Genomic DNA, 15383 nt, shown 5'->3' on the forward strand with positions numbered 1-15383 from the left:
AATGCACTTTGGCAGCTTAGACATTACTTTAGTTTATTTTCTCTCAGTTTCAGCAGACTGACCTTCCTTCTTATCTTTTTTACTGCTCCTTTTCTTCCTCGATCCCAGCTTACTCAGGGCTCCTTTCATCTTTAAGGGCAAAATATAGATTCAGAAATGAATTAGTAACGTCATTAATGCAGAAATCAGGCCAGCAATAAAATTAAATAACATTGTATTACATGATGTTGTTGTTGAGATCCAAAATCCTGATTAGAGCGAAACATCGTATAGAAAATACTGCTGATAAACTGAAGTGTTTGCGAATTGTTTTGACTGATACTGAAGTTTCAGCTGTTCAGGTACCTTTCCCAAGGCAGCAGAGCCTGTGTCTGCAGCGATGGCTGAGGAGGAAGAATAGACCTCCATGGAGAGAGCGAGGAGGATTCGGCCACGGTAGAACAGTCCTTCGCCCAGACCCTCATTCAAAGCCTGAAGAAGTGAACAAAAGATATATCAGTATACATATTGTCATTGTTACATTTTTCCCCTCCACATTCCCTTTGGAAAGTAATACCAAACACCCACCCAGAACACATGGTAGGACACCAGTCCATAAAAAAAAACGAGTATTCGCATAGGTTTACTACTGCTGAAGCCGTGACCTGCATGCTATAGTTCACATGTACACATAAAACACACAAATGTTAATGTGATAGGGCTGCTAGGTGGGCAAGTTTTGAAGTCTTAAGCAATGTAGGTATGTTAGCACTGAATTTGTCCCTGAACCCTCAGAGATTGTATTTTATTATTTGTAATTGAATTAATTGAGGTTGCCAAACCACAGGGACACATTGGGCGGGTTTTTAGATTCCCAACATAGTAATATTCTTCTCCTTCCAAGTAGCATTGTGAAAGCAGTGATGTTTTTATGTTACAAATTATCGTGAAGTCCTCTAGTTACGATTATTTTAATCCTGCAAAGGCTACATATTATTCCTGCGGATGACTCCACAAGATGCCTGGAAGTTTTTAAACAGCAGCTGATTAGGTTACATTAGCTTAGCGTACACACTGTCAGTAGTTGAAAGTAGCCAATATTATTCTGTCTAAGGACAACACAATTGTTAGTTCTGGGGGGACTTTGGATAGTAGAGGAGATTTTTTATATATATATATATTTAGATAAAGCCAGAAGAACTCTTACCATCTTTTTTAGTCTTTGTGCTAAACTAAACTTGCTGAATGAGGCAAACAACAAATATTCATCTCCATCCTATTTTCAGATAGAGAGCAAAATACTGCCTTTCTTAATGCTGGTTTGCTGGGTGTAGATTACCTGGTGGACATCTCCAAGGGTGGAGTTCTGAGGAGATCCATAAAGGTTAACCCAGCTTGGGCCAAAGGTGGGGTTAAATCCTGCAGATAAAGGAGGGACAGAAATTCTACTGTTTCAATTAATGGTATAATACATTTTAGCATAATACATTTTTCAAAATAACGTTTTTCAAATAATGTCGGTATGCCAAACATGTAACGTTGGCTGTATTTAAAAGGGACAAAAACAAAATTTTGTCAATACTTATTGCTTTGCTTAAAACTTTTCAGTTTACCAATAATACAATTTTTAATCATTGATCACAGCTTCCTTGAAGCTTTGTTCCTACCACAAGTGAGCAGGAAGTGTTAAAGTGACAAATACTCGGTTATCTTTGCAGATTAAGATTTGATTTTCAAGTTTTTCATCATTTTTTAATAGAATTAAGGAAAAAAAACATTATGCATTGTTTTATTAAGACAGTGTAAATCTGGGGTCACACCATTCCTGGTGGGGTCAGAGATCTGCTGCAAGTCAAGAAAGTGAGTTGCCAAAGCGATGTCGCCCATCTTAGAGTCATCAAGAATCTGAACTTTGATTCGCTGAGCCAGAGGAGGAAACTGTTCAATGAAGGAGATCTCCTCGTTCCAAACTGGGCAGTTGGTGGCAGTGGCGACAGATGTTTCCCCCTGAAAGCAGACACACAAAAAGATTATGAAATGTGACAACTCCAAACATTGTTATCAAAAGCAAAACAACTTAAAAACAGCCTATTCTGCTTTCCGATATTTTCTGTGATATATGATACATGGCCAACAATTCAGATAGTGATGTCAGTGTATGTACAAGTAAACCCTTCAAGCTGAAAGGAGGCCTTAGACTGCTGTAAACATTCACTATCAGACAGTTCTTTCTACTCCTGGTTCTGTATTTATTCAGTCAGAAGGAACATCCCTAATGTGGTCAAGATTAGGCTGTCAGTATGAAAGCCCAACCTGCAGCCTGTCCAGACCTTCTGTTTGTGGAGGTGAACTAATTAGAAAAAAGTTGGGTTGAAGGGGGAGGAGCTAAGCAAGCCCATTAAAATGTAGGTAAGGATGATTTTAATCTCTGAAGCTACTCTAGCAAAACTAAACAGAGTTGAAAATGAGCACAAAAAGTTTAATGCAATTCTAGGACTGACCTATGAATATTATAAAGCTGTGAACATCCTGTTTGTGTTTTTCTTGCAGATGTGACAATAGCAGAAACCAAAGTTTGGTACACAAGTTGAAATGCAGGAAAATTTGTTTCAGCAATGCTTCTGAACCAGCACTCAGACCACAAACAACATTTGTACATTTATATATCTGAGTACCTGTTGGCCAGCGAAGGTCACCTTCACATAGGGGTCAATGAATACAGTCCTGTCAGTGACAGACACAAAGGCCATTAGCCCCGCCTCCATGGTGGGCAAACCCTCGGCCCTGTAGATCCGGACACGGAACCGAGCCCAGGGGCGCTCAGAAGGCATACCACGAGGAAGCAGCAAGTTCCTGCAGGAAAAACACAATATCACAACCCACTGATGATGTGTGCTGTATGTTTTTATCAATCTCAGATTCAATAGTTCACAACGAGATCTGCATTTTTGTTTTGCTGAGATTTGATGCGCCCATAAGTTTAGTGGTTGAACTCATGACAAAAGTTAGCAAACTGGAACCTTTAGAATAAAGAGCAAAATTACTAGTAAGACAGACGACCCCATCTCATCACGTCATCTAAACACAGTGAATCCTGAAGTAAAGAAAGGGGAAGTTTAGTGCAGAGACATATTAATAAATCACAGGAAACTAGACAGAAAAGGCGAAACTAGAAACACAGAAGGAGTTGTTTATATCGAAACTATGTTTGTGTGACGTGCAGCAGAACTATATAACCGTGCTGGCTTCTAATGCTTTCAGACCTGAGCTTGTGTGTTTGTGTGTTCAGGTCTCCATTTCCGGAAATGTAAAATAAAGATAATTTTTTGAGCTGTGACCACTCTGAGTCCAGTTTTTCTCTGTCGCCAAAAGAATTCAAAAGAACAGAATTTAATAATACTTAAGTGCTTCCATTAGGTAAATTATCCAGAACAATAAGAGGTGGTGTTGATTTATTTGTGCCCACACTTGATTTTAGGGGTCTGCTAGGACTGAGGTGGCCTTGTTAAGTCATAATCTCTGCATTCACGACTGTGTTATTTTGTTAAACAAGGACGCTATTGTATTTTTCATACTCAAATTAGGGGGTGTATAAATAATTTTGTTTTAAACATGAGGTCAGCAAATGTGGAAATAATTCCATTTAGGGAAAAATGGGCTTTAGACTGGTCTAAACACTCAATATCAGGCAGTTTTTAGCTCAGTTGACCCAAGGACTGCTATACCATGGCAAGCTAAAATTCACAAAAATCACTGCTCCTCCTGCAGCACTGCTCAGAATTACTCAAACACAGAATGACTTGAGGTCCTCATTGCCACATTTTTCATTTTATCACTGAATTGTGATGGATCAAGAGCTAGATGAGCGAGATGACTTGTTGGGACTCGACATGATGCCAGAGAAAGCAGCAGAGTGCAGCCAATACAATCATTTCCTGTGAATACAGAAGCCCAACGCACCTGCTGTTCAAACCGTTTGCTTATGAGGGGCAACAATAAGGCCATGTACAAAGGGAGGTTGAGTGTGAAGGGAACTAAAACTGCTTGTTTCAGACAAAAACAAATTGCTGCATAATAATAAAAGTATCAGACTAGAAATGACAGGTTCTCTTTACATCTTCTGTTTTTTATGTTATTGGTAATGATTATTATTGATTGTTTTTACAATGATAGGGACTAATCTTGTCTGAAATAAAGGTGAATAAGACATGAGGACTAATAATGATTCCAATACGGCATTAGAACTGACTTTTCAATGTCTTCGGTGGCTCCAGACGAGGAGGACGATGGCAGACTGGGCATGCTCAGAGTATCCCCCTTCATTAGCACATTGAGGCTGGCCTTGACATAACCTTTGATCCCTGACCTTGTATCTGCAGGATCAGTGAGAGGAGCCCACTTCTGGTAGAAGCGGTGGTCTGGAGAGGCAGAGAGAAAAGAGGTCAGTGAGTACTGCAGTAGTCAGATCAGAGTACCACACTGTGAAAAGTACTTATACCCGGCTGGTTGTACACGGTAGATATGTCAATCTTGAAGGTTCCAATGTGGGTCAACAGGAAGGCCAAAGTCCGCCTGTGGAACACCTGAGAGGAAGAAACATCACAGGTGTTCACTTAGGCCATACCCTCAAGTATGTCACCATGGCAACATCATGAGAGACAATTGGAAAATTAATAGAGCTGACCTTTATCTCTATGACTTTATCAAGGAAAGTCTGTGGAGCTTCCTGGAAGTCAAACTGGAAGTTCTGAAAGAACAGAAAAAAAAACTGTGATGGACTCTACTGCAGTCTACTGTGTTCTGCTCTGATCTCCACTCCACTGTACCTCGTTGTAGAACGGACAGTTGGTGGATTTCTGAGTTGCAGTGTGTCTTTTCTGGTTTCCTACGCTGATGAAAACTGCAGGGTTGATGTTCACTCCAACCAGCTTCTGGGCCTCGAGGATGTTCACATTTACCTGTACACACACACACACACACACACACACACACACACACACACACACACACACACACACACACACACACACACACACACACACACAATTCAAATTTATGGTCTTTATAGTGTGTAATGATAGAGGACTGAGTGATATCCAGGTCTGTCTGTTGACTTTATCTAAAGCACATGTTGGTGTTAAACATAAGGCACAGGGGCGAGAATTGGCCTGACAAAAAGACTCAAATCTGGCCCACTGGAGTGTTTTGGACAATGTGAAGGGCACAGATTTTGGACTTTTAACTGTTTCACAGGTTTTACATTTTCTCCCACTGATAAAGACTGAATATTTTCTATGTATGATTGATTAATTATGAAATACTCTGACAGATTTCTTTCACTGACTACAGCAGCATTTCTCTATCCTGTAGACAAACTTTATCTTTTAATTAATGGCTACCTGGGACAAGATTCCTAATACTTTCCCAGCAAATGTAAGGAGGAAAAATTACTTAATTGGGGTTGTCAAATCTTAGTTTATGGGCTATGTGCATCCCATTTTGTTGACTAGGTAGCCAGATGAGTAAGACCATTACATAAAAACTGTAAGAAATGTGTTTTTGTTTCATGGTATGTAAAGAAATAAACCAAAACAGATAATAAAAAATATTAACTCCAATATAAAACTCCAATATTCAAAAATACACTCAAAAGTTCTTCTCCTACAGGTTTGTCTCTTTGCAAAGCCAGGCAGTTGGCTGGATTGGACCCATCTTGAGAACAGGTTGTGGTCTGCGTGCCGCATGTTTGGCATCCCTGACCTGAACCTGTCCTGTAAACACCAGCCTCAGAAATAAATAGCTGCATGAACTCACCTGGAAGCTCTGGACTCTGGGCATCGCTCCAACAGAACTTTTAGACAGCGGCCTGCAACGACTGCGCGCACACACGCACGCACAAACACACACATAAAACAGCAGACAGTAATCATTTCAACTTCACTCAGATAAGCTACAGGTAGTATAACATAGAGAAGGTAACCTGATTTACCTCAGCAGAGACGTAAAGATGATGTTCGAAGCCTCCATGTCCATCACGTCATCATCGTAATCATCGTAATCACCATCCTCGTTTTCCTCATCCCTCGGAAGCAGATTCTGCCCCAGGCGCCGAGCCTCTCTGTCCAATTGATCGAGGCGGCCGATTGTCCGCTGCCTGATGGGAAAATACGAGACACAGTGACAAACTCAACCACGATTTACAGAAACGTTATTCCAGCAGTGCACAGGCTTGGACTAGAGTGAGACACCGTGGTCAGAGAGGCTTGCCACACTTTTGTGAATAATAATAATAAGAAAAAACACTGACTTACAAAGTGTTTCCTAGTTTGAATAAAAGCCACATATCAAAGATAAGCACGCAGACACATAGGGTCACACGTTCATTCTAACATACACACTTCTATACACATGAAAAGGAGCGAAAGTGTGACTCAAAATAATGAAGGAAAGATGAGGGGAAAGCATGAGGAAGATGATGTTATCATAGACCTATGGCCTCCACAGAGGGAGGAGTCGAGGTGGATGGAAGCAGAGATTAATTAATCATCAAGCCTGAGATGATTTTCTTGTTTTTTCTTTTTCTTTGTTTTGTATTTGTGGTATCTTTGGGCTTTTTTTTGTTTGTTTGTTTGTTTGTTTGAATATATCAGTGACTCTTTAAATATTTATTTTCTTTTGTTTTATTTTTAATATGCTATTATGCATGTGAAGCCCATTAAATCTTTATGCCTGATGCATCGGGCTATAAAAATAAATAAATTGACATTACTGTAGACTGACTGCTTGATAAAAAGCTTGAATGATTAATGAATCGGAGACTCCTGTGAGGAAGAGTTTTACTCTATGTACAGAGCGGCTTTGGTGTCAGCTCACTTTAAAGATTGTGTAAGTGATGTTAATTCTCACCCTTCAATGTCATCAGCTCCTTCATTTCTGATGACCAGAGTTGATCTGAAGAACAAAAGAACAAAACTAGTCAAGCTAAAAACATCTTGCAGTGGCCGCTTTCATAAAACAGGTCTTTACTGCAGATGAGATTAAAAAAAAAGATTTTTCTGTCCAGCATATATATTACTTACTCATCCTTTTCTTCATCTATGCTCAGAAAGTCCCGTCCATCCCAGGTCCCTGCGGTTCCTTCAAGTGGATGAAACCGAATTTCCAGCTCTATGTAGATCTACAGAAAGAAGGAGATGTAACCAGAGGTAAGTGTTTGCATTTAAAATCCAGACTTTCATACAGCACCGTGTGTGATTGTGCGTCCTCACATCAGTCAGGCTGTAGCTGGCATCGGTGAGCGGTTCCCGTACTACCAACCTCCCAGAAGTCACGACATGCTGGAGGCTGATGATCAGCTTCCCAAGCAGTCTACAAAAACAAGCTTTCAGTATAACTTGCACAACAGCATTTGATATTTACGCTTAAAAATACAATTTAGTCAATATAGAGAAAGTAAAAATGTATAAACATGTCAAAACTGAATTTCTTTTTCTTTCTACTCTAACACCACAGGTGCTTTTCATTACTTCATTTTCATTTTTCTCACATCTTATTCATGGAGCAACTGCAGGGCTGAATAACAATAATTAGCAAATCTGTGTCTGTTCATTGCACAGATCATGCATGGAAGGATGCTAATCAGGCTTGCTAGGGTTAGTACTCCACCCTCTAATCCAAATATGATCATTTCTGTGTATATAATCTATGTTATTAGGTCCTCCCAGCAGAGACGTGTGAGTGTTCATCATAATAATTGAAAGCACCCCATAAACTCACCAAGGACTTATCTTTTACTATTAATTATCATTGTTAGTTACTATTTCATTATGACAAATTGCTAATAAGATGTGATGATGACGTTTTTGTTAATCTGTTAGATGTGTGTGTGTGTGTGTGTGTGTGTTACCTGTTAGAGAAGAATTTACTGCAGTTGTAAACGCTGACGGTCAAAACTTCAGTACTGATCTCTTTTCCGTAGTGAGGCCATCGGAAATGCTGCAAGTACACACACACACACACACACACACACACACACACACACACACACACACACACACACACACACACACACACACACACACAGTTTTGAATGTATTTAACGACTTCTTCACTGAATTCAGATGACTGAGCTTCGTTCAGAGGTTTACAAACATGGTAGTTATGCTTCCATACACTATAAAACACACTATAGATCCTCTGACATCTAAACACAACGACAACAAGTAGATTTGTTTTGAGATTATTTCTATCATTCTGCTGGTAGAAATTGACACGAAAAAACATTTTAACATTGAAGTTGTCTTTGGCCAGAGCTGCAGTCATTTGTACAATTTCTTCTTTAAAAAAAGACACTGGACTCAAAACAAAAACCATTAATGGTCTTAAAACACACTCTAAGATTTAAGATCCCCAACATAAAACAATCAAGAACGGGAGTTTTCCACAGTTTTACACTTATACTGACCTGATTTCGTTCAAAACATTATGCATTAATCTTTCAGTGCCTTGACTAAGGACATTTTTGGAGGCAGTGATTGAACCAAAACAACCCAGTAAGTCTGAGTAAAAAAAAAAAAAATGGAAACAAGAAGGGGAAAAAATGACACTTTGAGTCAAAAATCTGGGTTAAGTGATTTTCTTACAGTTTAGAAAATATTTTTTGGAATTTATTTCAATAGAAGTCACTCAGAATTTCAAAAAATAATATTTATCCCAAAGAAAAGAAAGCTGTACTTCATTTTATTGTGAAAATAAATAATACATCCATAAAACCATAACTGTAGCCTACTGGGGTGGGAATAGTTCAGGAGTTGGGATGAATAGGGGGTGTATTTTTATGTACCAGAATATATTTGAAAATTCAATAAAGAGATGTGAAAAAGTAAGGAAAAATAAAAATAAAACCACACTATCTTTGTGCCAAATCATCTTCATATTCTTGGTTTACACATTTGTTGTGTAAAACTTTATATCAGCTACTGTGCAATGCCTCCGGTGCCGACATTTTCAGTCACACTTCTTGTATCTGAAGCATAGATAAAAGCAAAATATGGTTCTATGATGCAGTTTGACAATTACGTCATGATTTTTAATTAGCATGCTGGGATTCTCAGATAAAAGTCATAAAGAAACAAATCTGTCAGGATCCATCACTCATCATGATTCACAGTTATTTAGCTTCATTTATTTGTAAAAGTTCAGTTTTTATTTCAAATGTTAATATTTCCGTTTTCTCAGCCATGACATCTTGTAATTGTTGTACTAAAAGAATTTGATCCTCAAACAAACAGAAAAATTAAATCTAGATCCAGGAAAGAACTTTGGACATTTTCCACTTCAGCTGTTAATCATAGTGTGGCAGACACACACAGATACACTCACCTGGTCACACCTGAAGAACAAACAGATGTCTGACTCAGAAGCAAAGAAATATATACTCAGATACTCATGATCACGTCACAAGAGGTTTCTGTATTACTTTATCAACAAACAGGAGGTTATGTAATGAGACTGAGGCTTTTACTCGGCTTTCTTTTTTCATCTTTGAAATCATGCAATAGTGTTTCTTTTTCTTTTAATGTATTTATTGTCGGAAAGGCCTTTCAACTTCTAAAATCAATCACAGAAGAAACAATAAGAGAGAAAAAGAAAAAACTAATAAGTCAATAGATACAGAATCAAGAAGGTGGGAGAACATGGATGGGGACACATCTGGAAACGGGGATTATACTGAGCTAAAATGTGTCAGGAAGGCTTTCCACATGTGAGAAGTTGTGGGATTTGCCTCAGAGAGAATGGTTGATTGTATCAGGTTTAAGAAAAGACATTGTATCACAGAGCCACTGCACATGGGAGGGAGCATTGCTGATGGAGTAGGAATAGGTGTCACATTGCCAATAATGAGGTGAGATCTCCATCTAACCGGTTGGAGAATCGTTTGTACTCCACTGGGACACCAAAGATGGCAATACGGCGAGAGTCACGTTTAAAGAGAGTATTTTTGACACTGTGTCACAGCAATGCTGCCAAAATCTCTGCTGCCCAGAAATGTTGCCAGGTGCTTCATTAGGTACCATAAACTTGTATTCTGACATGTGGCAGAGATGTATCCTCTTAGATATATCTCTTTTGGAAGAATGTCAAAAGCTCTCATTTCTTTAAAGCAAGTCAGAACTGCAGCCAATTATTCATTATTTATAATACGATTTTACACTTTTGCACTTTTATAAATGTAGTAATATTTTTCTTGTTAAACTAAAGTGTGCGCATGTTGGATGTAAAAGCCCAATTAGGGGCATTAGTTGGAAATGAACAGTTCTCTATGCAGCACATGAGTGTCGTGCTCTGTCCTGGAAACATGTTAAACTGAAGTGTGTGCATTAAAACAAATATTTAAATTAAAAATAAAATAGAAGAACGCATAATATGAAAAATAATAAATATCTACTCTCTTCTGCTTATCCCTCTCAGGGTCACGGGGGTGCTGAAGCCTGTCCCAGCTTTCTAAGGGCGAGAGGGAGGGTACACCCTAGATAGGTTGCCAGATTGTCACAGGGATAATGCATCGAGACAATCATTCACGCTCACATTCACTCCCGCATTCAAACCTATGGGCAATTTAGTGTTTCCAATTAATCACTAACTGCATGTCTTTGGACTGTGGGAGTATCCGGGGAGAAACTGGGCAAACAGCAAACTCTGCAAAGAAAGACCCTGGCCTGGTGGTGGAATTGAACTTAGGAACTCCTTGCTGTGAGGCACCAGTGCTAACCACTGTGCCTCCCAATTAATAAATAAATATCATTAAAATATTTTAAACATTTTTTATTTTAGTAGCTCACCTCATGGGTGAATCTGTGCTTAAATGTCATCACCATATTTTCACTGGGCATCTCCATCTCCTAATGCTGGCCTGTCTCCAATCAAAATACTTTTAATACTTAAGACCCCGTAAATATTTCTGGTTTTGGCATTAATTTCTGATTAGCCCGTGGTCATGGTTCCCATTTAAGAACTTCGGTCAGATGGCTTTTCTTGTAGCCTTTTCTTGTAACACAAGTAACTAGAAAAAGGTGCCCGTTGCTGTCTTCATATTCAGGATGTATAATTGATGGTGTTTGCTTTCTTTTTCAAGTACAGTTTCTGCCTCTGTGCACTGAAATATTCTTGTCTTCCTTCTATGTCATTAAATAATTAATAGACTAGGAAAGAATCTCTGCACGAGTTTCTCGGTTTGGTAGTTGGTCAGCTTTGTTGAATCTCCTCACACAATAATGTCAATTTGTTAAACCTCTTTCTTTTGTGTGAACTAAGTATAAAAGTCGCCTTAAAGCTTATCGGAAGGAATCCTGTCACAGTTACAACTATAAATGTAGCAGCTCGATAAAATGCCACACATACATGTCATACAGTTAAAATGTTGGACTTTTTGGTTTTGGTCATAAATGACAGCTTTAGATAAATTCAAACTATGACCTGATAATAAAGATTATAAAGGACTGTGAATGGTAGTTACATCCCTGAGAATGAATCAGAATTAACTGAACAATACAGCCTCTCTGCATGATGTCTGTACCAAATGTCACAAGATTACAAGCAGAATTTGTTGATGTCGGTTTGGTTTGTAAACCAAAACTATCAGTCCAGTGTTGTAGTTCAGTCTAGGATTGGATGGGCTGTTATGTCTATCAAAACCTTCATGTTGAGTTGTTTAAATATTTTAGACCTGATCAGTTTAGTGGACCAACCAGCTAACAGACCGTGAGCCATGCCAGGAGGATGGATTCATCTATCACATCTGTCTTAACAGAGTGAAGCAGATTAACGTCAATTCATTCCAGTAGCAGGCGTGTGTGCTGAAGGAGTGGCTGTGTGTGCACTATAGGAGGGGTACACTCTCATATCAGTTTAATTAAAATAGTTTCAATCTGTAGCAGGCAAACAGCAGCAGCTACCAGCTCCAACACGCGCACAGCGTTTCTGTCTTTGTGAGGAGCCTCAAACTGACCATTTATTGTCCTCTTAAAATCAAGTCTGACGTGTCAAACAGCCCCCTGCGAGTTCAACGTGGTCCTGATAACGATAAACAAGTACAGACCAGTACAGACAGAAAGGATGAAAATCATTTGATCTGAAATCTCAAATGCTCTCACTTACTAAAAGTGTGTTTGCACAAACCTGTGCATAAATCATGTGTCTGAGGGCTTCCATTAGAATGAAGGCTAATCTCCGCACTCCCATCTGAACAGACATCTCTTTAAACGCCAGAGTCACACAAGAAACGAGCGATCGATAGTGATGCCTCCCTTTGATTTGTGGCCTCCTATTTGGAAAATGCAAGCTAAGCATTTTGGCCGGTCTCGTCACGCTTTTCTTTTTTGATTGTTTTGTTTGTTTTTTAATCAGACACAACTAACTTGTGGATCTGAATTGAGAAACTGAGAGCGATGGTATAAAGTGCCAGCTTCTCCATCGCAATTTTGTTACAGCTATATTAACCCCTGCTTTAATCTAACTTACAAATTAAATATCTCGCTGTGTTGAGGAAGACTTTAAAATACAGACTGAGAATAAAAACTCCATAGTAAAGTCAAAATACAATTTAGCGCCATTGTTTTATAGACAGTCTCATCTTCGTGCAACCAGAGGAGTCGTCCCCTGGAGATCATTAGAGAAAAATGCAGGTTTCAAGGAACTGGGTTTATAACTGGTCATAGTTTGAAGATAGTTTTGGAAAGCAGATTTGTCAGGTAACTATACATCTGGGGATTATGAGGACGGGTAAGCTAGCCTGGTAACTTTAGACTCTGGAGGTCTGCATAGACCATTTACCCAAATCCAACTAATGCCTGTGATTGTTCAATGGTGCTCAGAAAACAAGAAAAAAGCAGATGGAAACCAGAAAGCTTCCAGCACCAAAAATCCTTTGGTTCGAGATTGTAAATGTTCATCTGCAGAATATGCTTACAGGGATACATCCAGCTGGCGCTTTTCTGAATGGCATGAGCATGTCCATAGCATAATATGGTTTACTGACCTCATTGAAGATGGCCACATTCTCACACTGCAGGACTCTGGTTTTATGGGTGAAACCTGAAGGAAAGACAGACAGACTGTGATGCTTTTGTCTGCACACTGTGAATGAAATATAAACATAGCAATAAAACAATACTGCCTTGTCTAATGTTCCACTTTGTGGCTATGTTTTTTTTTCTTCTTAAAAAAAGATGTGTAATTCAATAACTTGCTGTAATTTTCATCATTTCAAGCTGCAACATTTCAGAAAAAATGTACCTCATTGTTTTTTTGCACAGAAATGAGTGATCCTTATCTTACCGTAAATATGTTTTAATTTAAATTATCTGACATTTACAAATACAGCTTTAATGACTATTTAATTCAAAGTAATGTCAATGGCATTATTTTAATAATTACAATAATTATATATAATATATATAATAAATATATTTTGGCCAAACGCTCATTCACTGTTAATTATTTTAACTTCATCGTCATCATAGTATGAATTTATTACAAAAGCCAAACCAGATCAGTTGTTAGAATGAGATAATAAACAGATTGTAAGATTATGAAAAAATTATAAAGATCTTACAAAAAAGCACCAACTGAAGTACAGCAATGTTTTATTTACACGTTAATGCATCAATAAAACACTCTAAAACCAGTTTATAATGGTGTGGTGGTCACAGTTACTTAAATACTTTAAATGCATCGCCTTTACTTCTAATTGAATCCCTGATAATATACGCATCAGCATCTGAATGCTTCACCTCTGCAGTGTAGGGACTTATTTTAATGTTGACTGAGTAACACCCATACGTGTACATGTGTAGCAATTTAATGTTTGTTCAAATGCTGACAAATAAACTTTTCTGTACGCTGTAATGAAAAGACCATCACAGAGTACACTTTAACGCTCTTCTTAACACAGCCTAAAAGTTGATTTAAGCAGTTTCTGTTTTACACCAGTACAGCTACTGGCAATAATGAAACAATAAGCTGGTTTCAGTCAAGACTGAAGTTGGCTTCGGACCACATCAAAAAATCGTCACTAGATATCAGGAAAAACTAGATAAAATTTATTAAAACAACAACAACAAAAAAAAAACACTGGAAATGTGAACCTAAACAATAAACATCATCCTTGTGTAGTTTAATGCTTCTTTAATCCTGTCAATCATTTGAGCTTCAACGTGTTTTTACTCGTCATCTGAGCTCCACGTTTGATTTTCTTATTTGTTCACTGTATGAAATTTAAATTCATGCAGTGAATTTCTCAGCTTAAAAATAAACAAAATAAATAAATCTCCACATGCCAGCAGTGCTAAAATAACTTTTCCCTTGTTTCAGTTGCTACATCTGTTTGTAGTTTATGTATTTGTTCCCATTTCTCCTCCTCCTCTTACCAGTGTCCCTCCAGAGGAAGTGAAGCAGAACAAAATCAAGGATTGGCTGAAGTTTAAAAAAACAGTTTCTCTCTAACGTCAGAGTCTCAAATGTAAACAGAAGATGTAACGCAGTGACAATGAACTCTACACTGCTCTGCCACCATAATAAAAACCCATAATTCCAAATCAGTAATGCACCTTTTAAATGTAATACTCTGGATTTACTTGTTTTAAATTATTGGCACATTTCTGCTAGTTTTTATACTTTCAGTATTTTTATGCAGAATTTAGACTGTTGCATTTTTACAGTTTGGTACTGTTACTTTTACGATAAAAAAAAAACCGATAGAAGTTCAATAAAGCAAACCAAGAACACAGATCATGTGTGTCCTCACACTTTTGTTTCACTTAATGTGCCAAAGAGACCAAAGGTGTGTGCGGACATTGCTGCTGTGTGTTACCGACCTCTGAAGCAGAGTTCGACCTTTCTGTCAGATCGCCCTGGCAGGTTAAAGATCCTCTTCAGATTCACAGTGATGGACATGATAACAGACACCTGTTTTTCTGTCTATTTACATCATGTCCTTATGAAGTCGACTCATTGCTTCTTCTCCGTCTTCCCTCTTCAGCGGTATGAAACTGTGTGTGTGACTGTACAGTTAGTCTTGTTAAAGTGTGTGTGTGTGTAGGGCAGGACCTTTTAAATGTTTGAGAAAGCAAATACAGTTGCTCAACTAGTTTCCTCCTCAGAAAGCACACACGCACACACTCCAGCCTTCTGCAGAGTTTACCTGCACCCTGTTCCAGGAAGCAGTTTTAACTTTGAGTGGATGAACTCTATGATGGGGAAACAAATGTTTGATTCCAGCACAGATGATCAGATAGTTTGACCAGCTCTGAGTGTGTTCGACTGAATATAAAGAGCAAAGCCTCCCTTTCAACCCGATGGAGCTGAAACATGAACGTCAGTATGTTTGTGTGAGAAATCATTCATGC

The 15383-nt window shown here is 38.4% G+C and overlaps 1 protein-coding gene across 1 annotated transcript in view; it reads right to left on the bottom strand.

Annotated features, from left to right (window-relative positions):
• Window positions 1–15179, bottom strand: part of fer1l4 (fer-1 like family member 4) — a 36335-nt gene extending 21156 nt beyond the window's left edge. The window contains exons 1-17 of the mRNA XM_026167201.1: window positions 14853–15179; window positions 13016–13071; window positions 7886–7974; window positions 7248–7347; window positions 7059–7156; window positions 6886–6930; window positions 5969–6133; window positions 5794–5854; window positions 4806–4937; window positions 4664–4726; window positions 4478–4562; window positions 4229–4397; window positions 2655–2832; window positions 1800–1986; window positions 1319–1398; window positions 346–471; window positions 63–129 (exon numbers count right to left, since the gene is read on the bottom strand). Of these exons, the coding sequence (XP_026022986.1) occupies window positions 63–129; window positions 346–471; window positions 1319–1398; window positions 1800–1986; window positions 2655–2832; window positions 4229–4397; window positions 4478–4562; window positions 4664–4726; window positions 4806–4937; window positions 5794–5854; window positions 5969–6133; window positions 6886–6930; window positions 7059–7156; window positions 7248–7347; window positions 7886–7974; window positions 13016–13071; window positions 14853–14931 (1780 nt within the window). The 5' untranslated portion in view covers window positions 14932–15179. The remainder of the gene's footprint in view (window positions 1–62; window positions 130–345; window positions 472–1318; window positions 1399–1799; window positions 1987–2654; window positions 2833–4228; window positions 4398–4477; window positions 4563–4663; window positions 4727–4805; window positions 4938–5793; window positions 5855–5968; window positions 6134–6885; window positions 6931–7058; window positions 7157–7247; window positions 7348–7885; window positions 7975–13015; window positions 13072–14852) is intronic.
• Window positions 15180–15383: the final 204 nt, after the last annotated feature.

The sequence above is a fragment of the Astatotilapia calliptera genome, chromosome 5, assembly GCF_900246225.1.
Source record: "Astatotilapia calliptera chromosome 5, fAstCal1.2, whole genome shotgun sequence".
NCBI lineage: Eukaryota > Metazoa > Chordata > Actinopteri > Cichliformes > Cichlidae > Astatotilapia > Astatotilapia calliptera.